The following is a 26,930-nucleotide window of genomic DNA, read 5'->3' on the forward strand; positions in this document are numbered from 1 at the left end:
GATTTAATTGCGTCAATTAAAAACATTAATTAAAATGTTTAAATTTTTTGAATGTTTAAAAGATTTTTATTAATTAATAAAAGTTGTATATGATTTTCAATATAGAAAACCATTTAAATGGTAAAAAGCTGTATATGGACTACAATTAATGCAAGAAAGTTACGGTATTTTGATGCACCACAAGTTAATTAAAAGACTTTATCTTTAATTCTTTAGCTTTATCTCTTTTCTATTTTTTATTGGTTCCGGCAATCAAAGTACACCGATAAAAATAAAAATAAAAAAATTTATATAGGTGTTGATAAAGAAAACGTCAGTATCCAAAAGTAAAAAAAAATTTAATTTTTTAAAATTTGAACCGATTTCCGTAACGTGAATGTAAACAATTATTAAAAATATATATTTATATATCTTTAAGTACATTTAAAAAATATATACTAATATTGGCGAACACTGTATGGATTCAAGAAAATTATTTTTTTATAAACTGAATAATTATTAGGAGATGATGGAAGGTAGTGTGAGTGGTGAGATCACCAGCACGAACATATACAATAAACAACAGATAATTTTCGTACAAAATTTTGCACAAATAACTTATGAAAAAAAGCCTACGTTAGGTATACGGTGAGGGAGTAAGGTGCATAAGCAAACCATGACATTTGGGCTTTCTCCGAGTATTCTTTCTTAAATAGTAAATGTTTATGTCCGTTACAATATATAGGTCCATTAACTTTGGAGATGTAGGCTCCATTTTTGTTTCACTTAAATGCCCCTATACAATTTTCAGCGCAAGATAAAGAGATTCTAGTGGATGCACTGGACCCTTCATTTAACAATACTAATCTTCAATTTTCTTTTTCCTTTTTTCTATTTCCATTTTTAACTCTAAGTAAATATCTTTAATAATTTTTAATTTTAATCTGGCCGTAATGGTGGGTGTGATATGAACCATGATCCAAGAAGTAGCACAACTCATTTTTTAGGTAAATTCAAACAGCCACCAAAACCAATGTTTTAATGTGTAAATTGGGTTAACATAAAGAAATTTAGCATTTAACTGTCCACTGACCTCAGAGAAAGGATGAGATTTCGGGTTGGTTTTAAGTAAAAATAACTAGGATTTCATGGTGAAATATTTATTACATTAAATAAACCATCCCAATAGCATCAATCCAATCACAAACATGATGAGATAAACTGGAACACAACATTCTATTCTGTTTACAGACACAAAGCTCCTTCACAAATTTCAAACTCAAACAAACTATTTAATATGATGGGAACTGATAGCCACCATTAGTATGCGGTATTATATCACAAAACCCAGTGGATCCATAACCATGTATTTATACTTTACTTGATAATTGTTGTTTACCTTGCTTTGGAGAAATTTCATGGACCTCCATTGGCAATTTTGACCATAGCACTGACTCCACCTTTTCATTCCTCCTACGTATGATTGCTGATAAGCTCAGCAATAAACACACAAGAGCAATCAAAGGAAGCAGAAAACCAACTCTTCTTTTCCTTGGCAAACACTTCAAAACTGACTCTGCAGGCAAAGTACCGTCGAAACTACCCATCCAGTTACTTATCTTCATGATCTCCACTCCATTTAGGATAGCATCCACCGCGTATGCCATGCTCTTGTTCGAAGGTCCAACAGTTACATTCACTATCCCGGAATGATCAGCATCAACTACCAAGTCCACAAAAAACGGAGAAGCCAACAAATAATTGGTAACAGCCGAAGGATCCAAATCTTTATATGCCAAATGTCCATTAACATAAACATTGAAAAACAACAATCCAAGGGATATGCTAGCAATATCGCAGAAATGGAGTCTAACAAGATACTGATAACCCTCAATCACCGGAAACTCCCATGAAAGGTTCACATTAGGAATCGAAGCATTCTTGCTCTCGATTAACCGAGCCGAATTATATACATTATCAGGACCAACTTCACGACTTGCACCACCTTCTTGGTACTTAATCCTACCACTAAAATACACCCTATTTGATCCTTCCTTCGATTTAAAGTAGTCGTCATCAGGCAACCAAGTCCTCCACAGAGAATCATTAAATGGAGTGACTTTAGGACCTCCTATAGTTACCCTATACATAACTTCAAATGCTTGTTTATTTAAATTCTCAACTTTATCACCATTCACAGACTGAGCAGTTTCAAGTATCAAATCTTTAGGTGCAGATATCACTTCAATCGCACTAACAAAAGCAAATTTCGATTTTTCAGCAGGAAGAAAAGTAATTTCAACCTTTTCAGAGTTAAACCAAAGCAAATATTCGATAACCTTAGGACCCACCGAACCCCCACCACTAAAATTGGTCAAAGCTACCAACCCATTAACCAAAACGTGAAATTTAGAGTCAGCAAGATTCAATTGTGGTGAACTGAATCGGTGAAAATGGAGACGTAACATGTGTGTCCCTGGATCCTTGACATCGAAAACATATTTAGACGGTGCCTTGAAAACCCTGGCGGTATGATAGATCGGAGGCAGACCCGGCAGCAAAGTTCCAGCACAGAGTGAGAACAATTGAGGTGAGGAGAGATGCGAGTGAGAAGAATCGGACGAGTCGGAGACGAAGCGACGATTATCTACGGTGGCATCCAGCAAGGCGCCACAATTGACGAGATAATTGTCCACCGGAGAGAAAGATAAAGAGAGATCGCAAGAGACCAAGAAATAAAGAAGGAAGAAAGAGAAGCCCAATCTCGTAAACAAAGTTTCCATGGGAGAAAACGGATCAAAGAATATGCAGGAAGTGAAGGAAAAATGGGGAAGTAGATATGATTGAGCGTGGTTTTGTGAGACTGAGTCAAAAAGGAGACGACCTGAGTTATCGAGAAAATTGATGAGTCAAGATAGTTGTCAGGACACGGGAGATTCTACTTATATCTTTTGGGATTTAGGTGAGAAATGCGCGTTGCCGCTGGGGTAAGCAACGTGCGTATGAAACTTGACACCGCACCACCCAATCAATCTTCATTTGAAAACATATTAATAATAATAACCTTCACATACCAGTTTTAATTTTATGTTTATAATTTACGCCACTTGGACGTTTTACTTTCATTTCAACGTGTTGTTTATGTTTTTATTTGATTAGAGTAAAGCTTTTTTTTTTACTTAAGTTTAGTTCGAATATTATAAAATAATTTTATATTAATTATATATATATTTATACTAAATCATTAATTTAACCTGTTTCAAAAACTTTAAAAAGAAATTTATCCAATTAAATTATCCAACCCAAATATATTTAATATAATAAATTTTTTATTAAAATGTAATCTAAAAAGTTAAATATAAGTGGATCCAATCGAGCTTAAATTTATTTTTCTTAAATTGGGTTAGCTTGGGGAAACAAATAAGTTCATTTTTTAAATTGAGCCAAACTCGAACTTAAAAAATTAATTTAAATACTTTACATGAATTTATTCGAATTCAATTCAACTCTGATTCATGAAAACCTCTAAATACACATCATGTATAACGTAAAGAAAAGGGCTTTTTTAGAAATTTGACACATCCAAGAATTTTTAGAAATTTAAAATTTGAAGGGCTTTTTTTTTGGGGGTAAAGAGAATAGCCCTTAAAAGGCCGCAACAAAATTCGCTGTAGAATTTACTTCTGGGAACACATGATGAACGAATTTAACAATCCATTGTCTGCACACAAGTATTTGATATAACTTCATCCAAAATCAGCCTTGTTAATCATATCCACCACCATTGCATTGTCATTTTCAATGACTACCTTCTTCAACCCCTTTGTCCAAGCAACATAAATGGACCATAATTCTGCTTGGATTATGTCTATTAAAGCCCAACAGCCGTTCTCCCTTCTCATCTCGAATCAAATCCCCAACTATTGCCATCTCCGTTGTTATATTAACAGCGCCATTCGTGTTCACTTTGATCCAACCAGTGCTCAGTAGCTGTTGCTGATCATAAGATCATTTTATTCAACTTGTTTGATACTTCTTGCCCAGCTAATTCTTTGGTTTTGTGTTGCAACATCACAAAAATTATGATTTGCAAATACCCAAAGTTCATCTGTTTCCACAATTTTCAACAGACCACTCCAAACAAGGTACTCCAATCCACCTCTTCTAAATGAAATATTGTATCATGCTGAATATTAAGCAAGTGGCAAATTGAAGAAGTTACCTCTAATTTGCTGCGACACAAAGTGAATCCATGTCGAATGCGAAGCTGCACAATCTCTGATCACATGCAAGGTCGTCTCTCGGAAACATTCGCAAATTAAGCATGAGGCATCTGTAGCCATCCCGCGTTTACACCTTTCGGAGTTCGTTAACAATCTATCATTTACCATTAGCCATAATTAAAACTGGACCCTTTGCGAGCATTTGAGTGTCCATATTATAATCCATCTCTTGCCCATTGGCGCCCATCTTCCCTTCGCTAAACTCGTATAACTTTTAGACACAGAATTGACCAATTTTAGACCAATTCCACAAGCAATTATTGGATCCAGCAACTTCACTTGGAGGAAATACTGTTGCAATCCTCAATAAATCGAGTGATCAAGAAAAGGCGTGAATTAGCTCCACTTCCAACATCCTAACGCATCAACGTCTATGGACTTATCAGTACAATGATCCGGTAATGGACCAACATTAGGTACCCAGGCACCCAACCAAAATTTAACACTTTTCCCCTCACCTATTGTCCACCATTCGATTTCTTTTATTTCTCCCCAAATCCTAGTAGTAAGAGACTTCCAAACAATAGAATTTGCTATCAAAGTTGGTTTTCGACTTGTGCCAATCGGCCTCCAAACAAAGCATCTAACCATTTTCTCCATATTCCCTAAGGCTCACTGAATTTGGAATAGCCATAAGGATAGATCTCGCATGTAACATGTTCCGCTAAAGACGACAAATTTACATTCCACCTAGTTAATCTTTTTTAACCTTTATCGATAATAAATTTATAGGTTATACTTCCAGATAAACTCATAAAACTCTTTAAAATTCCAACATTCCACTTATGGAGCAAGAAATTTCATCACCCACATTTTTAAAATACTTTTTCTTAATTTTCCAACTATTTATTCGATTGACTAAAAATAATAAGTTGATATAAGATATTCTTAATTATCCGTACCTATCCTAAATCTACCTCACAAAAAAGAATTAGATTGGCTGCTAAAAGCAAATATAAAATAGGTCTTGATTTAAGATATCTAGGCATTCTCCTTATCAAATCCCATCTAATGGTATAAATCAAGGTAATTAGTACCGTATCAGTGTGGGAGTATTGTTTTTGTCTTAGTATTGGTATGTACCAATACCAACATGTTTCAATATATCATTTCGAGTTTATTGATATTTTGAATTATTATATATATTTATAGTCTATTTTTAGTTTATTTATGAATTATATATACATTTAAATATTATTTATTTCTATATTTGTAGTTTAACCTTTAGTATCTTAATAAATTATATATTTTTAGTCAAAAATAAATTATATATTATATATTTGTAAATATATCTCAATTACATCCATAAAATATAAGTTTTAAAATTATTTATTATATTCAATAATTTAATTTAATAGCTATCAATTTTAAATGTAATATTAGAAAAATTAAAATGGGTAAAATAAAAAAATTAAAATTTAATTTAAAATATCAAAATTTTGTGCTATGAATTGGTACAAACTAGTACTAAGTTAGTATTGACTGAAACTAGCAGAAATACATCTAAATGATCAAAACCCGCCATAGCCAAAACAAAACAATTCATATGCAAAATTGCAATTCATGCTTTTTATACAAATAAAAGAGGCTAAACAGCCTTATCTAACAAATGATGAAACTGAAGTGCACAGTTGCCCTCGAGCAGAACCAGCACAGTTGCCCTCGAGCAGAACCAGATTAATCTTCAGACGAAATAGAAGCTAGCCTAGAAGGGACATCCCTTAAAATGCATAAACCATAACTAGCGATAGAATCCATATGCGCCAAGCAGTCTGCAGCCACATTTCCTTCCCTGTATACACGTTCAATCTTAACATTCCAGACAGTCCAATAGTCCTCTGATGCTCGTAATAACAGTGCAGCTACTGTCCACAACATCAACATGGTTCAGCATATTAACCACTTGCAAGTCGTCCATCTCTAGAATCACATTCCGATGGCCTTCATTCGAAGCTAACGAGAGGCCATCAAACGTAGCCCACAGCTCTGCTTGCGGTGGGGAAGATACCCCAAATTCCTCATTACTTTAATTAAAGTCTCTGAGCGAGTCCTCAATGAAGACTTTAAGTTGTTTATAAATATGTAAAACGTAAATCATGTAAAATGCTTTTTTGCTGTAACGATTTTCTATAACAAACTATTCAACATCCATTGCTAAGGCTATTATATCGTCTAAACTTCACAAAAGAGGCAAAGTAATCAAATAATGACTGAAACTGCTCATTGCAATTCAATGACATCATCTTCTCCGCAAACTCGGACATCAATAGCCATGGTGCCTTTCTTTTTCCTTGGCAAGACCCTGCAACAATTCCTTCGCGGAGCCTGTTAAAAAACAAACACAAAACAGAGTTATCAGGCCAACTTATAACTCTACGGTCACATTCGACCAAGCAAAACCATGAAACAACAAACTTACCTTGTCCCATAAATGGGGATCAGGTTTTTTATAAACCTGGACTCTCTCAATCCGTGAAGGATTCGCCATGTTCCATTTACACTCAGAGCTTGGAAGCCGGTCCTGAACATACTCGCTAGCTGTCTGGTTCGTGTTCTTGTTGTACAAAGCATTAGACAAGTAAAACACAAACGGTTTCTGGCAAGCATGTCTTGCAACGGGGCGGGTGTTAAAAGAGAAGCCACTGTAATCAGCTCTCTTATACCAGTTCAAGAAAGTTCTGGCAGGCATTTCCATCTCTCTAACTGAAAATATGCCTCGGTATATTTGAACGGTGTAGCCCCAAGAGACCGAGATTGTCCAGCTTCGGGTTTTGTCGTAGCAAACCGATTGCTGCATGATTGCGGCGGAGTCCAGTTTTATTGGAACCCTTAGACGTTGAAGGGCTTGGACCCTGTTAACGTTTGGGAATATGGGCTCAACCACGTCTAGGTGGTGGATAGAGATTAGAGGAGCTACAGGGTGAGCCGATAGTAGGCCCAATAAGCTCCCATAAACATCGTACTGATATAAAACCAATCATAACCATGGATTAGTTTTTTAAGATTGTAATTCGAATAATTATTAATAAATGAGAAAGAATAAATTTAGACTAAAAACCGAAAATGATTGAATAAAATCAAAGATAAGCCGTATTTGAAATTTGAAACCAGATTTTTTCTTTAAAAAAAAACAGTGACGTATAAAAACCGACAAAAAGCAAAAGTTCCCATCAATCAGTTGTGAAGATGTTGAAATGGGTCATCAACCAAGTCAAAGCACTTTTTTTCAAGTGAAACGCGTGTCGACATCGAAGTCCTTAGTTAAAACTGATATCGAGATCTTGTCGTCCACGTGTGTTAGAACCCATAATTAGGGTATTAAAGAAAGGAGAAAAGACTTATTACGACAGACAGAAGAAGATCGAAAACGTTAAAAGGAGAAGCGACCAAATTGCAACGATGGGGTCCAATGTGAGTTTGCACAAACAACCATGGAGCGGAGCATTGGCTCAGGTTCCACAGTCAATGGATTCATTGCAAAGGGCTGAAACATGAGAACCAAAAGAACACCGGCTTGTTTGAACTATGCCTCTATCCATGCCGTGATATGCGACATAATGAAAAATACCCAATAATTTGAATTTGTATAAACCGTCGTTATTAAAACCTAAAGGACATGATGATAATAAAACAGAAAAAGAAGTAGGATTATATTAGGTAATTTTAACAATCCAAATCCGGCAACTCTAAATTCAACTTTATGGGTGGATTAGGTTTTTCATATTATTCCTAGATAACAGGGAATAACCCGCAAATGGTGCATTAGCTATTTGTAATTTTTTTTTAAAGGAAATAATTTCATCTACTTATTTTAAAATAAATTTCAAAAATAATGATAAACCCACAGAAAATGTCTGATTATATTATTATTTGATTTGGATTTTTATTTTAATTAATTCGAGTAGGAATAGGGAACAAACCCCAAGTACTAGATTTGTCTAAAACAAATTTTCAACTTTTAAGGAAATTTCTAAAAAGCTTGATTATACTTAATTTAATTTTCTTCTTATTTTTTTAAATATATTCAAGGGTTTTGACCCTAAACTGGAAGGATCAAACAAAAACCATCAAGATTTTTGGAGTTTGGACCCAAAAAGGAACCAAAATCTTCCAATATTTGAATTGTTCAATTTCTTGGTCTTCGTTAAAATCAGCAAAATGACTGATAAAGAAAAAGTAAAAAGTAAATAAATAAATAAACAGACAAACCTGGTGAAATCCGGGTTCCTTGGTGAGGGGAATTCCAAGCTCCGCCATGCAAGCGTGTATCCGGTCATCGGAACCGTACAATCCGGGGTATCTCTGTATACACCTATCTTGCATTTTGGCAAGAGCTTTAGCCAAAGGGTAACTGATGGCGAAGCCTCCACCGCCATAAGCCATCCCATAAGAAAAATGTATGTTCTGCAAATGACTCTCCGACAAGCTCCCAATGTAATACAACTGATTATGATCGTATTTTGACAAAACTCTAACCAAATTCTCCGGCACAAAATATGTATCATCGTCTCCCATCACGAACCATCTCACATCTTCAAAGCCAAGCCGTAGAGTCTCGGACACTATGCGGGATATCCTAATGGCAGAACGGTGGCCTTTCAGGTTCTTGTACTTGAACTTGGAAGTGTCGCATGAGATCTTTACCGGCGGCAAAAGATGATCGTCGGACCTATTTGCGACGGCCTTGTCTAACCAGACGGTGCCACGCATTTCTTGGGACTTCCACCAGAGTTTTATGTAATTTTTACGATGCTCCCATAGCCGAGCCGAGGCGGCAATGCCGAAAACTAAGTGGTGAAGGGTAGTTTTTTCTGGAGGACCGAGTTTTGGTGGGGAAGAAACAGGTGGCGGCATCGCTTGGTCAACAACATGAAGGGTGTTGATGATATTGGATCTGTGATTAGACGGGTTTGAGGCATTGGAGAAGCTTAGATTGTAGAAGATGCAGATGATAGAAATCAAAAGAACGGAAGAAACTACCAACTTGGGGAAGGTCCAAGCAATAGAAAAATGTTTTTTCATGATTTGATCCCATAGAAAGTTTTCTTCAACTTTTCGATTGCTTTTCATGGTCTGGAATCAGGACTCATGAAAACCCAGAAACGAAAAGGACTTCACTGATTAAGAGCTTAATTAGAGATTTGGTGTTGAAGGCTGGCTCAGCAATTCTAATCCTAGATTCCTAGTTCTAACTTAGAGCTGATGTTAGATGTGAAGAGGGATTTTTTTTTTGCACATCTGAAAACTGTGCAAAGGAATTGAAGAGAGGTGAAAAGAAGTAGAGCTGACCAAAGCCAAAGTGGTAGCGTTTTCTCAAAAAGAGACGTCTCTCGGTTTAATACAATTTCCTTAGTATTTTGTTTGGCATAACGAAATTCAGGCCTTAATTTTGCAAATTTAGCTTTTATTTTTTAATTAAATTCAATTACAACATTTAAAAAGAATTAAATAATTTTAATAAAATATTCACTAAAATATTAATTTTTAACAATATACAACTCACATAACAATTCATATATACTTAGTTTATGCTGATATAACAATATTATAAAAATTATAAAAATTGGAAATATTATAAATAATAATAGAGTACATGTAAATACAATTTTAGGCTTCGTCTGAAATTTGGGATGGTTTGGACAATAATATTAGGCTCGAAAAATGGGTTTGAACAAGAAATTCAGTCCGATTAAAATATTGATTGTTAAAGCTCGAGCCAATCAGCATATTTTTGTAAGTATGTAATGTTTCTATTATGTTATTTTTATATATTACTTTAATATAAACACTAAAAAATTTATATATAAAATTAATAAATAAAAAATATAAATATATTTTTAATTTTAATTTTCTTAAAAATTAATATAGACAGATCTAAAATGAGTTTCGATTAACTATTTACAAATCTAGATAGATTTAGATAAAATTTTAAACCCATATTTTAGGTCGAGCAAAACTTTAGTAAACATAAAGTAAGCTAATATCATATTTAGGCCCCGACGACCCATAAACAACTCTACATTTGGATAGTCATATAGTCTGCAATATTTAAAATTTAAATGTTTTAATCAATATTTTTATTAGAAAATTAACTATTTGATTATTTTTGAAAGGTTAATGGTTAAATTTTAATTTTTTAAAGTTAAAAGTTAAATTTAAATAAAAACTAAATTTTAAAAATGATTATTTTGTTTTGTTTCCACTTCAAAACAAAATCTTTTACTTTCTTTAATTTTCTAAAACATAATTTTTTTAAAAGTATGATCAATTAATGGAAATTGAAAAATACATAAATAGGCTGAAGCGAACTGTTTGACAGATTTAATGGTTGTTATTAGTAAATGATAATTATGAATATTATGAGATGCATAAATTTAAAATTATATTTTTATGATAATAACTAGAATTAAATTTAAAAATATAATAAGTAGTATGACAGTGGCGCTTTTGTCCATAAACCCCTCACTGTTAGTTTCTTTAACAACATTGAAAATAGGAAATAGAATTGTAGGGATTAGAATATATCAATATTTGATATTAGACTAAGAAAGGAATTTGGGGTTATAAAAGGAATTAATCAATCAGATTAGAATCAACTTAATTACTTAACCATATCTTTAACTTAGTGGGAATGAGCAAATCTTCAAATGTTTTTGGAATTTTAATATAATTATTCTATATATTGCTAGTCCAGTAAGTTGTTGGGTTTATGTTATTTGTTTTAAGGTATAATAAAATAATAATTAAATAGTTAAAAAGTCATTCGACGTTATTTGATTCTGCTACTTTGTAATGTCATTAGTTAGTATAAATAATTAACAGAAATTAAATCGATGTTGTCAATTTTCTTTAAAGAATACTATTTTCACAAAAGAAATATTTTATCGAAACAAGTTCGAATGAGTTTTTTTGTTTAATTCATATGATTATTTTCAATGTTATTTTTATTGTTATATAACTACTAAGTGAATATTTTGTTTTAAATTTCAAAACATTAAATTTAATAGCAGAATTTTAATGGTGATAATAACTAGACTTATAAATAAAAATATAAAAATTAAAATAAAATTATAAATAGAAAATATAAAGAAACTAAAATAAGATTAAATTTCAAATGTACGAAGTGTATAAGTATTTAGAATATATTTTAATATTCAAAATTTTAATTTATAATTTTACACAACTATATAATGTGAAGTGTGGGCGAAGAATGATTAAAGGTTGAGATAGATCTGTTGAATGTAGGCAGTAAACCCCTAAATGGGCCTTTTGAGTCTAATCCCAATTTTAAGTTAAATATGCCTAGACTTGACCCATCTAAATATGCTATTTGGGCCTATGTCACCAAAGTTTGGTTAGCCTCTTTTCACTTTAATTAGGTTGGGTTGTGATTACAAGTGGGTCAGTTTTATTGGTCGAAAGTATGTTTACTTGCTTACTTGGTAGAGTAGAAAGAAAAATTGAAGGGATAGAAAATAAATTTTTTTCATTCTGTAAGTGTACTAAATAGGAAAGATGGAAAAATAGAAGGAAAAAATAAAACATTTGAAAAAGGCATAATTTTAAACTAACATTACACATTTCACTCATTTTCTCTCCTCTCATTATTCCAATGTAAAATGATTGATTTTTATGCATTAGAATAAAAAACTATCATCTCATCTCTTTTTTTCCTTACCAATCACACTCAAAATTTATTGTCTTACTTCAGATCTCAACTATTCTAGAGTCTAAATTTTTTTTTTTTTAAAGAATTGTGCCAGTCGTGGTCTGCTAAGGTAATATAATTATATTTTTGCTTCGTTGTAAGCGTATAAGCCTTTTTGGAAATTTGATTAATCCTTGTTAGCTTTTGTTATTAAAAGATTCACTTGAATTAAGACCACCAGAAATCATTCTCACAATCATGTGTGTGAAAAAGACTACCAACTGGTTTTAGTTTATACTTAGAAAATGCATTTTCGACAGACAAAACTTTAAAATACCGGAACGTACATAACATTATAAAATTCAAATCTATTATAGTTTTGTTATGGTGTTTGCTATTATCAACTTATTACTCGTCTACTCGACTAAGATCGACCTGATCCTCTTTGCTCTAACAATAACAGTATGTATAGTTTGCATCTCCGTATAGGTTCGCACGTGGGATGTTCACATTATCATGCATGTGAACTCACGTCTGGAGAACACGTGTTAATCTTAAGATAGAATACGTGTTGTCATGCATAGGAATCTACTTAAGACATCTTATCTAGAAGACCGTATCATATAAATAAAAAAATTAACTTCTTTCAAATACAAACACAAAAAAATAATCAACAAGCGGCTATCATAGTTAATAAGGATAGTGTGTCCTGTTTAGTGGTGGGGTTGCCACACATGCAAATGCTTCCTAATCTCTGGTTTCTCAATTGGTATTAAGAAAACTCCAAATTCGGAACCTGATGGGGAGACTGACTATTGCCACTCACGTGAACTGAATTTGAGTATTGCTACTATTTACTCTATTCTTATCATATTTAAAGTTTAGAAACTGGTATATAAATATTAAACACTGATGTTATGCGTCAAGTTCAAATACATGTGATATCATATAAGATCAAACATATTTTCCCGCCGGCGGTAGTCACAAGAATCACATATTTTTATTTTTACAACCAAGTGTCTAACTGATATTTTATGCGCAATTCTGTCGAAATGGATATTATTAAAAAAAATATTGATGTAAAAGAAGGCATGGGTAAGGGATAATATAGTTCACAATTTTGAAGAGTCCCATTGGACCAGAATGGATTTAGTGAGACAAACTGTGTCTCACACACAGGAATGGGGCTCATGTGAAACTTTTTTGACTTGCTACCTGATTTAAGAAGAGGCCAAAAAGCTATTGTTTTCAACCATAAAAGCCACCACTCTCTGGATTTCTCGTTTAAGGGGAGTGGCATTCACATTAACATATTTAACAACATTCATTATAATCTCGAAGACAAACTCATTTTTCTTTAATGCCAATGCAATTATCAAAAACTTTTTGAGAGCAAATGGGTTGAAATTTGTAAATTTGGAAGAAAGATTAAACCCTGTCAGTACATCTCTTCTTCCAAATTGTAATTTAAATATAAAGTTTGGTTCTCTAATAGTAGTAGAAGCTAGAAAGGTGGTATATTCTAGGTGAGGAGGTCAGTAATGATGAAGAGAATGGAGGGAAAGGGACCTACCAATATATTCACCCGTGAAATGGGTCGGCAATGGTGGTGGAGGTGGATTGGAGGCAAGAGTGCAAGGGCCTCACGAGATGAAAACTTTTTAAGCTAACTCCAAGAAAGTGACCCCAATGAGTCTATAATGGGGACCCATTTCTATTTTCTAGCAGAACCGGCCGAGCAGCAACAGATTAAAATAAAATAAATAAATAAAACCCAAATCCTATTTTTGTCCGCAACATAAAAAGGTCACAACTAAAGTCACATGCCTATCTAGCACATTTTTTAAAAATAATAAATCAGCCACCCCTAATTGCAGCCTTGCTTTCCTCCAGAGATCCATCATCGTTATTGCCACTAGCTGGTGTTTTTGGTTGGTAAATGGAAATAATATATGATGATAAAGTTCCATACCACACTCCCAGGCTACTCAGAGTGCTAAGTGCTAACTCCACGTTTCTCCCATTAACTACAAAATCAGACAATGGAAATGGTGCTCTTCCTTATCGATTCAGTTGAGAATGTAATACTAGCCACAAATTTATTTCTCAAATTTAAAAAGAAAAAAAATGCAAAATCACAAGAGAGATAAATACACATAAGAAAGAGAAACTACAACTATTTCTGTTAAGAGTTTTTTTTTTTTTTTGAGAATTATTGAGTTTAAATATTAGTGATATTTAATCATTTCAAAAATAGTAGTAAAATATTGTTTTTTTCTCTTTTTTTCCTTTCTATCAAAGAATTATATGAACGGTTAATTCTTGCATGTACACTTTTGATCGAAAAAGTTACATCAATTCCAACAATTTTTCTTTTTCATTTGAAAATAGTTTGGATCAGATACTTTTAATTTCTATATCACAAATAGACTTACGAAGTTGTTCCAGCTTATTAATTTTTATTAACTAACCCTAGATCCTTGCCCCTGAAAAATGAATGTTTCTCTTCAAGCTCTATCATGTAATATTTACATTACAACCCAACAAAAAGATGAATTATAAAAGAACAAAGGATGTCAAGAAAAAAACACATTCATTTCTACATAATGGAAAGTGGTAAATTTTGACATTTACAATTAATCATGTCCTTCAAGTCATACGTTGATTTCTACCACATTGTATAAGAATAATTTTTATGAAATATGTATATTTTATTAAACTAAAAAAGTGATGTTTATGTAAACAAAAAATCATAATCAATAAATTTCTAAAAATAAAAATAAATTGAAAATAATTAAAAATAGCTAAATTATTTTAAGTGCAAAAAAATTGAATGGTAAAGTATAAACAATACTTCAATATGGTCTATGAAGCAGGAAAAGAACCCTATTAAAAATATCGGATTTTTCAACTGTGTGTAAATATATATATATAATTAAATAAATATTTAATATATTTCTAAATAATATAAAACTATAACTAAACCCTATCCAGCTATACTTTAAAAAAGAAATACAATATATCTCTACTTAAATGTAAAACTCCTAAGAGTTGTAAACTTAGCATAACACTTAGAATCCTACTTGAATTTGTATTACTGTCCAATTTGAACAGTGGAGCTCTCACCTTATATATAAGACACCATTTGTCTCTCTACCGTATCACAAAGCAAGTCTTCCAACAATGGAGTTGGCAAGGATGATTCCCATGAGAATTCAAGTAAATTTCCTTTAAACCTTTCGTTCCCCAGCTTTCTTTCCTTCACTTACAAACAAAACAAATAATGCATATACGCACTTAGTTTGAATCAAAAGAAAGCTGTTTTGGGTCTTTGCACCAAACTATTTTTATGTCAATCTAAAACGCCCATTGTTCCTCGACATACTTGCTTCCTTCTGCACTCTTATTTGTCCTTCTGTTTATAACCCAGCTTCTAACTTCACCTTAATAATAAAACACCTAAAATGTGTACTTACTTTGCCTTGTTGACCTTGCAGGTGACTAGGATAGCCACACTCCTTGTGTTGGTGGCATTAATTTTGGGTCAAAAAGGAGCTGAGGCCAGGAAAGGAAGGATATTGGAGTCGTTTGAGTACATAGCTATGAGTTGCAGAGCGCACTCCGCATCAATAACTGATTTTGGAGGAATTGGTGATGGGAAAACATCAAATACTAAAGCATTTCAAGATGCAGTAAATCATCTGAGCCAGTATGCAAATGATGGCGGGGCTCAGTTATATGTTCCCGCTGGACAATGGCTGACTGGGAGCTTTAGCCTCTCCAGCCATTTCACTCTCTATCTTCACAAAGATGCTGTTCTCCTTGCTTCTCAGGTTTGATTCGTTGCATCAACTAACAATTGTTAGTATAGCATAGTATAGTAGGTGATTTTTGAACAAATATATTGTTAGTATAGTCTTAGGTATCCCTGACCCAGCTATTGACTCTCATTGCTTGGTTAAGTGATTCAGGATATGAGCGAATGGCCTGTTTTGAAGGCTTTACCGTCGTATGGTCGAGGAAGGGATGCAGCTGGTGGAAGGTTTGCCAGCCTTATATTTGGAACTAATCTCACTGATGTCGTTGTTACAGGTAGGTTCATGAACGCTGTTTATATATCAACATTCATTTTCAAGACAATAATGAGCCTGTTTATGTGTTAATTATCAGGGGCCAATGGTACAATCGACGGTCAAGGTGCATTCTGGTGGCAAAATTTCCACAAGGGCAAATTGAAATACACCCGACCTTACCTAATCGAATTCATGTACTCGGACAATATCCAAATTTCCAACCTAACCTTTCTCAACTCTCCATCATGGAATGTTCATCCAGTTTATAGTAGGTAAACAGCATCATATATGCTTTCTTCAATCACATCCGTCCACGTGGGAAATGACATTGATTAATTGAATTCTGGGGTTTTTTCATTTATATGATGCAGTAACATTCTCGTACAAGGCATCACCATTATTGCTCCTATCACATCTCCAAACACAGATGGTATCAATCCAGGTATAGTGTTTATTTCAAGCCAATAGTAATTTTCGAAAACTGATAAGTTGTTCAGCTCTGATCACTGTTTGTGTTTAATTTGATGATCAGATTCTTGCACGAATGTTAGAATTGAGGACAGTTACATAGTTTCGGGAGATGACTGTATCGCAGTGAAGAGCGGTTGGGATGAATATGGGATCTCATTTGGGATGCCCACCAAACAATTAGTCATTAGGAGGCTGACATGCATTTCTCCTTACAGCGCAGCCATTGCGCTGGGGAGCGAGATGTCGGGCGGAATCGAGGACGTGAGGGCCGAAGACATCACGGCCATCCATACGGAATCTGGGGTCAGGATCAAGACTGCTAGAGGAAGAGGGGGATTCGTGAAAGACATATACGTCAAAGGAATGACTTTGCATACCATGAAATGGGTGTTTTGGATGACAGGGAACTATAAAGCACATGCTGATAATCACTATGATCCCAATGCATTGCCGGTGATTCAGGGGATTAATTACAGAGACATCATGGCGGATAATGTGTCGATGGCTGCCAGGTTGGAAGGGATTGAAGGTGATCCTTTTACTCAAATCTGCATATCCAATGTCACGATTGGAATGGCAGCTAAGGCTAAGAAGGTACCATGGACTTGCACAGACGTCGAGGGGATCACGAGTGGAGTAAGTCCTCGGCCATGTGACCAACTACCAGATCAAGGGCCGGAGAAAATCACGGCTTGTGACTTTCCTGCAGAGCCTTTGTCCATTGATAGAGTGGTGCTCAAAAGTTGTACATATAGGACGAAATACATGTGACTGATAGTAGCAAAGTAAAACTAAGTTTGGTAGCTAGATGTAGCAAGAGCTCTCATAGTTGGGATCTTATGGGTTTCTGTTTCTTAATTATCTTATCAAGTGTTACATTATATATAAATATATAAAGCCAATGCACTCTCAAGTCTCATCCATGAAAAAAACTGCTTCTAAAATACATGTCGGAAGTATCTTTTTGATTTCAGCAACATCTACAAATATTTTAGGTAGTTCCATAACAAGTAAAGATCGAACAAGTCTTAGGATCAGCAGTTCCAGCATACAAAAGCCTTCATAACAAGTAAAGATCAGAGGAACTGTAGTATATAAAAGTCCAGTCCACGGCCACGCCTGTGTGATTAAGAAAAAAAGAACACTAGCAGTACCAGTAGCAGGGAAATAGCTTGTGGCTTCACCTGCCACGGTAATATCTAATCTCAGATTGAACACCATATGTGAATTTGGAAATACCAAGGACTTCATTGCCATAGTTGTTGTTTGTATTGCCATTCTGACGACTTCTCACAAACATAAAAATTTAAAACTGCCCCCATCCCATTCCATTCCCGCGTCATATCCCTAAGAGAGTATGTTTTCAACATTCAATGTCGATTCTGGCAAGATCATAAGCCATTACAAATTTAGAAAAGAACTACACAAAGAATCTACAAGTAATCTATGTTTACAAAGCATGCATGTTAAAAATGAGATTCCTTCACATCCCATTTTTCAACACAATAATCATCGTTCAAACATGTATTACTTATATTGTGAAAATTATAATTTATAATCCTCTTACATTGTGAACACCGTACAAATAAATTATAAAATGAAAACATGAACAAAATACATGATATGAACATAATGATATAATTTTTTTTTAAAAAGATACCAAGTACATAATAAATATATATATTATTTTAGAACACTAAAGTAAATGAAAATGTCTACACTTCTCACTAATATATATAATCAATTCTTTTATATAAAGCTTCATTAATATAAATTCAACTCATACATTTTATTTGGCTAAAATATCAAAAAAGCCCTTAGAAAAAGTGTATCTTATTGAGTCCTTTGAATCATGATTTCTACTTAATTGAGACCATTGAATTCATTTTTCTGTCAAAACCCTTCACATGTTAAGTGCTGATAAATGATGGCATAACGGTTGACATGGACAGTGGATAATAATAAACAGGGGAAGCCAAATCCGTCAAGAATTGCCCTGCCTGAACTGAAAAGGCAAAATTGGTAAAAAACACATTACGCATTGATATCAGAGGGGAATGGAAATTCAAAGCAACAAGTACTGAACAATTGCAACCAAATATGATACTTGTATATAATTTTCGATATATAAGATTACTTGTACAACCAAAGTAATTACTACCCCTAAGACACCACTCATACTAGCATATGACCCCATGGTTGTATACGCCTACCGGTCAGAAAACACAAGGCCTCATACCTAAACCATGCATTACATTCGTGATTCACCTCACACTTCTCTTATACATTTTTCCCTATCACTGAATCTGGTACGGCACCACCAGCCTTCCTTAGATTACAAAGCAAAGCATCACGCCCCATCAAAACTACTTTGAAAAAGCCATCTATCACCTTCAAAAGATTATCTAGCCCTTGGGATAATTTCTCTTCCGTCTTTCTCAAATCTGAAACAGAATTCTTGAATGACTCCCTTTCACTTGTTCCCACCCCATCTTGGAGCAAAGTTGACAATTCCTTGACGCATGCATCAGCAGCATCCAGTTCTCTTACAACTGTAAATTTTCCGCAAGAAAATATATTTCTAATCTCTACATTCACAGTATTTTGGACATCAGAAAAAACTTGTGCCCATGGTAGCGTGTTAGGAACAGTTAAGTCCAATAAATTCTTGGAAGAACCAGAGAGAGCTGCAGCAAAGACACTACATATATAAGTAGTTGCCACTTTAGCTCCATACATAGCACGCATCAATACTTTTCCTTTGGAAGAGTTTTTGACCTTAGGCAAGTTTAGTGACTCAACAAGGTTGTCCAAGATAGGTCGACAAGTTTCAACTCTGGGATTTTTGGAGCCAATGTGCTGTTTCCAGCTATTAAGTGAGGAAGAGGCCCGACTGAACAGTTCTGGGGAATCCGACTCCAACTTGTGCAGACCATATTGAAGTAAGAGATGGCCTTGGTTAAGCCGTGTAAGCTCAGAGGTAAAAGCAATACTAATATCAAGCAACTTCACACTGATATCCAGGTACACATCCATCCATTTTTCATCCCACTCAGTCACAGGGAGGTCAAGTTCAGTTATCAGGTTTTTTATGTCACAATGAATCTCAGAAAGTGACTCCATTGCTAGTTTCATCCATGACAAGCTAAGGATGTCACCCTTGTCATTTGGCACAAGTTTTTGCAGCTTCTTTGATAAGGCGGTTTCAAAATCATTCAATAAAGAACGAAGTTTTGGATTAAACTGAGAACCCTTATGTGAATTCTTACGGAAAGGATTTGCAAAATGGAAGAAAGGGCGATGTGGTTCCTGAGGACGACTCATCTTGATATTTGCTGCAAAATATAGAAAAACAAATCAAATCCATCATCATAGAAACAAGATCTCAAAACTCAATTAGCATTAATAATTCCACAGATCATGAAAAAAAACCTGGAAGTTTCCACAAGTAACCATCTTTATATTTACAACCGCAGGCAAAGTTTTAAAGCCATAATAATCTCCATAAAAATAACAAACCGTTAGTACCAGGAAACAACAATAAGGTAAGGGTGTTCCTCCTGAAACCCTTCTCCGAAACCATACCCACTAGATCTAATCACCACAAAATCTCATAAATATCAAACTTCAAAACCAATTAGATTAGATAAATTTTATAGATTAAAGACAAACAATTGACCACAGAGAAGACCAATTATTCAACACCAAAAGCATGACTAATACGTGCAAAAGATATGGTGCAGCAAACAAAGATCAGCTTGGTTGCCTTCATTTGCTTTATGGTTATCCAAATCTACGTTATCTATACATAAAAATAAAATCAAATGATTCTGAACCTGAAATTTCAATATAACACTAAAATCACATCTTTAAACACAGCTTTAACATTCAAAGTCGTAAACACGTAAACTAGATCCAGATCTAGTGAATCAAGCATATATATATCACAAAGACACCCAGAAACATAAAGTCAAAAAAACGTAGATTTTAAAAATCCAAAACAGAAAACAAAAAAAAAAACTTACACAGTATTAGATCCTTAAATCAAAATACCGCTATATCGGGTAGAAGCAAAAATTCTACACAGATAGATAGTGCTTTGTTAAGAACTGAAGCTTAAAGAATCATAACCCACACCTAATAATCTTCAACTACAAAAAAATTCAAAAGAAAAAGCTTCTGTATCTTCAAAATCCTAAAAAGATTGGCAAATCGAAAAGATCTAAAGAAAAAGCAACAAAAAAAAGGGGGGAGAGGGGGAAGGAATTTTGGTTTCTTGAAAATCGCACGAAGAAGAGCGAATTAAAATGATCGCAAGAAATTAAGAAAACGAAACACAAAAGAAAAGAGAGATGTATACCTGATTTAGAAGTCGGTAATCGGGAAAATTCTATGAAAGCTTCAAACGCGTGGTGTATTTGATCTTCGTTGAAATTTCATCCTTGGAATAAGTGGGTTTTATCTCTTATTTTATTTTGTGTGGTAGCTGTAGATTAGAGTGTTGATTAAACCACTGCCTGTCACGAGGATTCCGTGACAGAACACGTACGTGGAGAACAACGATTTGAGGGGAAATAGAGATATTATATTACGAATAGCAGCACTGGACATTGTCGTATTTGATTATAAAAAGACTGTCGGCTGGAATTGAATTCTCAATTAGCCCACACCCACACGTCAGCCCTAGCTACCCACAAAGCCGTTTGGAATCAGTACCAAATAAATCAACGGGTAAAAATGGGCGGCCATGCCACTTGCATGTTTCCTAGCGATTACTGTATTTAGTCTATGATTTGCCTCATTACGAAAATGAGATGTATTAATTAAGTACTTTTTTTTTATTTTAATAAATTGATTCATTTTCCATTGTTGAAAGGTGCGAAATGACAAAACTTTTAGGGATTTAAAATTAAATTTTAAATTTTATAATGATAAAAATATAATTTCTATCATTTTAATAATTTATTTTATATTTTTAAAGAAATGAAAATATAATTTTACCTTTACTCATTTTAACCGATCTGTGCCAGCCTCCTAATTTCATCCATGATCATTGTAAGACAAAAATAACTTAAAAATTTTAAATTTTATCTCTTTTTATATTTTTATAGTCTTTTGAATATATGTTTTATTATATCTGAAATAATTTTTAGATTTGATATCAATTTCTGTAAAAATAAGAAGTTATATAAATTGTTTTATTTGTACAGTTAGGTAATGAAATCGTGCTATAAAAGAAAAAAGGAAAAAAGGGGGCATAACCATTAAAGCACGGCAAAAGATTGCTTTCCAGAAACTAGAGTCAAAATGAAAAGCGAAGCTTGACGGGTGGAATCCGCTTCTTTATTCCAAAACATAACATAACCATTAAAACACGGCAATGTAATCTTTTTTCCAGCAAAAGGGAGGAGGAAATGGTCAGCAGTGCCGCACGCTGGTTCGCTAAATCCCTACGGTTCCGCTGATTAGTATGCATGCTTTATGTTACCGCGCACATTAAAAGTTATATCTCACACTCAATTATCACGTTTACTTTCCTTAAATTAATCGTCTTTAAATTCAAGTGAAGAAAAAATATCATTTCTTGGGCAACCAACCATTGCACGTATAGAGTAAGGAGTTAAAAATATATTAATACAAACAATTAGTATGATGTCCAAAATAAACTAAATAAAACAAAATGTTTGAACTAAGTCAAGCCACACCCATCAAAAACTCATCAAATATAAGTATCCATAACATAGTCTCAAGATGTTAAACCTTAAACTTAAACTAATACTAATCTCAATTTTCAAATTCTCAAATTTAACTAACTCAATAACAAAGTATACTTCATGTAATTTTTGAAACGATAATTTATTAAATTATATTATTTCTAAAATCTTATGTGATATATATATATATATATATATATATATAATAATACTATGTCCGTTTATTATTTTTGTATAATATACACAAGAAATCACTTCATTTTAATTGATCAATTTAATGAGTCTAAAATTCAAATTTGAAATTTAATATAAAATGCAACCTATACCAATCCATTCTCTTTTTTAGTTATAATGATTTTTTGACCTCTAACTTTACAAAAAAATCATTTCAACCCTATATTTTTTTCAATTTTTCTAGCTCTTAAACATGTATTTTTGTTAAATAACCCCAAAATGGACGAAAAAGTTAAAACTTTTTTTACTTTGCTGATGTGACATACACGTTAGTATTTAATTAATTTTTAAAATTTTAAAATTCAAAAATTATTAAATTATTTTTAAAACTAAAATAATTAAAAAATATAGAAATATAAATAATACTTTTAAATTTAAAAATTAAATTAAATGCTGGTATATTATCCATGTGATAATCCACATATATGTCATGTTAGCAAAATTAATGAGATCTTAATTTTTCCATTCATTTTAGGTGATTTGACAAACAATTCAAGTTTAAGAGTTAAAAGAGGACAAAAAATAAATAAAGAGCTAAAATAATTTTTTGTAAAGTTAGAGGCCAAAAATATCGTTATGTTTTTTTAATTTTATTTAATATATTTAAAAATAATACCATGTTATTTATGATTTTTAATGAAAATCGTATTTTTATAATTATCTCTTTTAAAATTTGTGAATTATTACAGTATTGCACATAACTTCATTAGCATTTTTCCTTTTCTAATCTCATTAATCCATAAAAACTATTCCACCGTCAGATTGTCTCATATTATTATGCATCGTTTTCTTCGTTACTATGTCGTTTTAACATATGAAATCATCGCCTCCCCCTGTAATAATTAATTCGCCGGTCTAATTCCGCCCAAGTATCAGAACATGGCGTGATTGGTAGATAATATTAAAAGGTCATTGGCCGATGGCTGGCTAAGACTACGTCCAAAACACAACATTTTTGCTCTAAGTACAAGTTAAAATTCTATCATACCTCTAGGTTAGTTTGGCAATACTTTTAAAAAGTACTTTTGAAAAGTGCTGTGGGCAAGTACTTTTAGAAAGTATTTTTAAAAAATTTAATTTAAAATTTAAGTGTTTAGCATTATTGTCAAAAATACTTTTGAGAAATAAAATATCTATTTTACATATATTATTATCAAATAACAAATATGCATTTAAATAATATTTAAATTAGTTAATATTATTATATTTTAACAAAAATATAAAAAATTATTATAACTTCTCGTTAATGTTTTAATATTAAAATAAAAATTTAAATATTTTAAGCAATAAATATTAATTATTTATTAAATTTAATTAGAAGATATAAACTATATTTTAAATATTTAAATATAACTATTAAATATTTGTAATTAATATTTTAAATTTATTTTTAATTAATAATTTTAACACATTTGAAATTAAGTATCAAAAAAAAAAGTACTATATTATTGGAAGAGTAAAAAATAATTAAGCACTAAAAATATTTTTGAGAGAGAAAAACTAAAATTTTTAATTTTTCTTTTTAAAAATACTTTTGAATAGCAATGCAGAACTTGCCTTTGCGGTTAGACGTTCACGGTGAAAACAAAGGACATAGTCATCCCTTACTGTTTCTTGGGCAGTTCCAATAATGCAACAAAACCCCTATGGTCGTTTTTCCATCAAATTAGCTGGTTGTTGGCTCCATTTCTCACTGATGTTGATGGTTAATCCATATATTATATTATTTCTGTCAGAATAAATGGTCCGCCACCAATTCCTCATCTCATTTCAGGCATTGCAAGTAATTTGCACATCCATTCAAACTATCTAACTCATCTTCACACAAAAGCAAATACCAAACCAGAAACCTTTTTTTTTTTCTTATAAATAAATGAAGACAATCAATTACAAATGGTATAACAATTATGAGTTCATCCAATTTTTTTTTTTTTTACAAATGCATATTGTATAGAAGGCATAGATAAATGCTGATTATTGTTTGCTTAAATGGAGCATATACAATCAAAACACTGGGGAACTAATACACAGATAAATAAAGAAAGAAAGAAAATGCTTCATGAGAGGCTTAAATTTGCTAGTTACCTAGTCATTGATAGCATTATCTCCACCTAGTTGGCTGGTGATGGTTCCTTTCGCTATTGCCTTCATATGTATGAGAAGCAGAGGCCCTGTCAAATCGGCTGCCACCTAACTTTGTGGCATTGCTATTCGTTTGCTGGTCATTTGAATGCTCTCTTGCATTCCGCCGTTCCTGCAAAACAAGACAATCCACAAAGAAAATAACATGAAGCCTCCCTCTTCAGGTGCCATAAATGCTAATATCTTTGTAGTTTGCAAAAAAATGGTGCCTACATCATGGAATAGCAGGTCATCAGACTCAAGCATGTGGATAACATGTCCCATTTTTGGTCTCTTTGTTGCATCAGGATCAACACATCGAAGAGCAACCAATAGAACACGTTTAAGTGCTTTTGAAGCAGGCATCTGAGGTAGTTTAGGATCGACTACTTCCTTGGATTTTCGATCCCCAACCATGATTTTTAACCATTCCACCAAATTCACCTGCAATTATCAAATCATTTCCAACTTAGCAACATTAGGAGCCGTGACACTAGACTAGCCAAGGATGAAATTTAGTAAGTCTAACCTCCCCTTGCGGTCGGCTATAGTCAACGGGACTTCTCCCAGAGATAATCTCCATAATAAGCACTCCAAAGCTGTAGACATCACTCTTCTCATTCAGCATTCCAGTACAAGCATACTCCGGAGCAACATAGCTGAAGGAAGAAAAGAATTTCATGTTTTAGATTAATGAACCACACAAACATTTTTCTTATGATGCATGTATGCATTCATAACATATAATCTTAATTTTTAGAAAAACTGCAAAAGGAAATCAACCAACCCAAATGTTCCCATCACTCGAGTTGTCACGTAAGTCCTTTCAGAACGCAAGAGTTTAGCAAGCCCAAAATCAGAAACCTTGGGGTTCCACTGGAGATCAAGTAGGATGTTGCTAGATTTTACATCCCGATGGACAACCTTGGGTTCAAGACCCTCATGAAGGTAGGCCAAACTGCAAAAACAATGCATTAAACACTCATAACAAAGAACCACGACAAATAGTATACATGAACCGAAGAATACAATTCTAGCTGATGTACCCTTTTGCCGTTCCCAATATGATATTCATCCGGATATCCCATGTAAGAGGACTGACATCCCCAACATCCCCATGAAGCCATTGTTCCAAATTGCCATTGTCAACATACTCATATACAAGCATCCTGTACAGCAAAACCAGGTAATAAGTCACTTGTATCAACACCAAAAAAGGGGAAGAAAAGCCTTTAATTTCAGAGAATGGCACTACCTATATGCACCTTCAACACAGTATCCATGCAGTCTCACGAGATTCTTGTGTCGTGCTCGCCCGATTGCTTCCACCTCCACCTTAAATTCCTTCTCAGCTTGGCCCCTGAAGGGTTGATAGAATATTTTGATTAGCTAATTTGTATACATCTATAAAAACAAGTAAGCAAAGAAGAAGAAAAACATCATTTTGATCAGAAGCTAACTATTGCATGGACTGAATAATAGGAAAGACAAACATCATTTTCTCTTAGCAATCAAATTAAGTTTATTAACCAGAGATACCTGTTATTAAGCAAGTTCTTAACAGCTACTTTAGCTCCATCAGTTAAAACGCCAATGTAAACAATTCCATAGCCACCTTCACCGATCACATTCTCTTCACACAATCCATTCGTAGCTAGTTCTAGTTCCTTCAAAGTATACCATTTTCCCCAGCCAAGATGAGACACTTCCGGCCCTGTACTTCCACTCCCCAATGATGCCGTGTCAGTGGCACCTGCACTCGTCGGCCCTCTACTTTCCTCACTCGAGAACACCATTCCGTGCTCCATTTTTCCCAACTCCGCGGACGGCGAGATTGGGTGGTGATCGGCAGTGGATGGGTGATGGAGTATTTGTTGAACCTCTTTGGAGATTGAAGGGGAAGGGTGCAGGTGGCGGTGTCTACCGGATTTGCGGCGGGCAGTGAGGCAAAGTGAGAGAAGAAACAAAATGAAGAGAATGAATGAAGCGAAAAGAAGGCCGACCAATACCCATAGTCTTACCCCGAAAATCGGCGTCGGCTTTGATAGCTCGGCGTTAAGGAAAGCGACGTCGTACACAGGCATTATCTTTATACTTTGTTAAATAATCCGGCCAGCATTAGCTCCACAACTGGGGAATAAGGTTTTAAATTGAATAGAAGAAAAAGTAGGAAACAAATACGAAAGTTTAAAGAAAGAAAAGGAGAGACACAGAAGAAGAGAATGATTTGTTTATCTTCTTAGCTACTTTTTAAATAATTTTTAATCCTCATACTTTTAAATTATATAAATTACTCTCTTCACTAAAATTTTATGTTAAATAATGACATCAACCGGCTGAATTTTGTTTTTATGCTAAATATAAAAATAGCTTCTCAATTATGTTTTTTTTCTATTTTAATCAATTT

The 26,930-nt window shown here is 33.5% G+C and overlaps 5 protein-coding genes across 7 annotated transcripts; 1 reads left to right on the forward strand and 4 right to left on the reverse strand.

Moving 5' to 3' along the window:
• Positions 1 to 1,123: 1,123 nt before the first annotated feature.
• LOC108483344 (probable receptor-like protein kinase At5g24010) lies at positions 1,124 to 3,019 on the reverse strand. The gene has a single exon (XM_017786691.2). The coding sequence runs from the start codon at positions 2,760 to 2,762 to the stop codon at positions 1,350 to 1,352; it is 1,413 nt and encodes a 470-aa protein (XP_017642180.1). The 5' UTR covers positions 2,763 to 3,019; the 3' UTR covers positions 1,124 to 1,349.
• A 2,660-nt stretch (positions 3,020 to 5,679) lies between these two features.
• On the reverse strand, positions 5,680 to 9,607 carry LOC108483343 (uncharacterized). The gene is made up of 3 exons (XM_017786690.2): positions 8,472 to 9,607; positions 6,682 to 7,224; positions 5,680 to 6,587 (listed from the first exon to the last, which is right to left on the reverse strand). The coding sequence occupies exons 1-3, from the start codon at positions 9,330 to 9,332 to the stop codon at positions 6,483 to 6,485; spliced, it is 1,509 nt and encodes a 502-aa protein (XP_017642179.1). The 5' UTR covers positions 9,333 to 9,607; the 3' UTR covers positions 5,680 to 6,482.
• A 5,297-nt stretch (positions 9,608 to 14,904) lies between these two features.
• Positions 14,905 to 17,315, forward strand: LOC108483747 (probable polygalacturonase). Its single transcript, XM_017787311.2, has 6 exons — positions 14,905 to 15,129; positions 15,408 to 15,743; positions 15,882 to 16,002; positions 16,081 to 16,255; positions 16,355 to 16,425; positions 16,516 to 17,315. Exons 1-6 carry the CDS (start codon positions 15,094 to 15,096, stop codon positions 17,223 to 17,225), a joined length of 1,449 nt encoding a protein of 482 aa, XP_017642800.2. The 5' UTR covers positions 14,905 to 15,093; the 3' UTR covers positions 17,226 to 17,315.
• Positions 17,316 to 18,542: 1,227 nt separating this feature from the next.
• LOC108483330 (protein BPS1, chloroplastic-like) lies at positions 18,543 to 21,045 on the reverse strand. Of its 2 annotated transcripts, XM_017786667.2 has the most exons (3): positions 20,815 to 20,900; positions 20,480 to 20,533; positions 18,543 to 19,789 (listed from the first exon to the last, which is right to left on the reverse strand). In XM_017786667.2, the coding sequence occupies exon 3, from the start codon at positions 19,776 to 19,778 to the stop codon at positions 18,735 to 18,737; it is 1,044 nt and encodes a 347-aa protein (XP_017642156.1). In that variant the 5' UTR covers positions 19,779 to 19,789; positions 20,480 to 20,533; positions 20,815 to 20,900; the 3' UTR covers positions 18,543 to 18,734. The 2 variants fall into 2 exon arrangements, with proteins under 2 accessions (XP_017642156.1, XP_017642155.1); XM_017786666.2 differs by lacking the exon at positions 20,480 to 20,533 and having other exon boundaries at positions 20,815 to 21,045.
• A 3,192-nt stretch (positions 21,046 to 24,237) lies between these two features.
• Positions 24,238 to 26,807, reverse strand: LOC108483321 (probable serine/threonine-protein kinase At1g01540). 2 transcript variants are annotated; one of them, XM_017786657.2, is made up of 8 exons: positions 26,545 to 26,807; positions 26,063 to 26,443; positions 25,779 to 25,883; positions 25,570 to 25,692; positions 25,311 to 25,481; positions 25,053 to 25,182; positions 24,758 to 24,967; positions 24,238 to 24,656 (listed from the first exon to the last, which is right to left on the reverse strand). In XM_017786657.2, exons 2-8 carry the CDS (start codon positions 26,329 to 26,331, stop codon positions 24,504 to 24,506), a joined length of 1,161 nt encoding a protein of 386 aa, XP_017642146.1. In that variant the 5' UTR covers positions 26,332 to 26,443; positions 26,545 to 26,807; the 3' UTR covers positions 24,238 to 24,503. The 2 variants fall into 2 exon arrangements, with proteins under 2 accessions (XP_017642146.1, XP_017642145.1); XM_017786656.2 differs by having other exon boundaries at positions 26,063 to 26,807.
• Positions 26,808 to 26,930: the final 123 nt, after the last annotated feature.

This window comes from Gossypium arboreum, chromosome 11 (assembly GCF_025698485.1).
Source record: "Gossypium arboreum isolate Shixiya-1 chromosome 11, ASM2569848v2, whole genome shotgun sequence".
NCBI lineage: Eukaryota > Viridiplantae > Streptophyta > Magnoliopsida > Malvales > Malvaceae > Gossypium > Gossypium arboreum.

Bases quoted from the DNA above. Each gene is read 5' to 3' on its own strand.
- LOC108483344 (XM_017786691.2), bottom strand. From the start codon at position 2,762: ATGGAAACTTTGTTTACGAGATTGGGCTTCTCTTTCTTCCTTCTTTAT.
- LOC108483343 (XM_017786690.2), bottom strand. From the start codon at position 9,332: ATGAAAAGCAATCGAAAAGTTGAAGAAAACTTTCTATGGGATCAAATC. The intron at 7,225-8,471 runs GTTTGTCTGTTT...GTTTTATATCAG, and splicing joins AGGAACCCGGATTTCACCAG to TACGATGTTTATGGGAGCTT. The intron at 6,588-6,681 runs GTAAGTTTGTTG...GTTTTTTAACAG, and splicing joins ATCCCCATTTATGGGACAAG to GCTCCGCGAAGGAATTGTTG.
- LOC108483747 (XM_017787311.2), top strand. From the start codon at position 15,094: ATGGAGTTGGCAAGGATGATTCCCATGAGAATTCAA. The intron at 15,130-15,407 runs GTAAATTTCCTT...TTGACCTTGCAG, and splicing joins TGATTCCCATGAGAATTCAA to GTGACTAGGATAGCCACACT. The intron at 15,744-15,881 runs GTTTGATTCGTT...TAAGTGATTCAG, and splicing joins CTGTTCTCCTTGCTTCTCAG to GATATGAGCGAATGGCCTGT.
- LOC108483330 (XM_017786666.2), bottom strand. From the start codon at position 19,778: ATGAGTCGTCCTCAGGAACCACATCGCCCTTTCTTCCATTTTGCAAAT.
- LOC108483321 (XM_017786656.2), bottom strand. From the start codon at position 26,607: ATGCCTGTGTACGACGTCGCTTTCCTTAACGCCGAGCTATCAAAGCCG. The intron at 25,482-25,569 runs GTACATCAGCTA...TTGTTTTTGCAG, and splicing joins ATATTGGGAACGGCAAAAGG to TTTGGCCTACCTTCATGAGG. The intron at 25,183-25,310 runs GTTGGTTGATTT...TTCTTCCTTCAG, and splicing joins CGAGTGATGGGAACATTTGG to CTATGTTGCTCCGGAGTATG.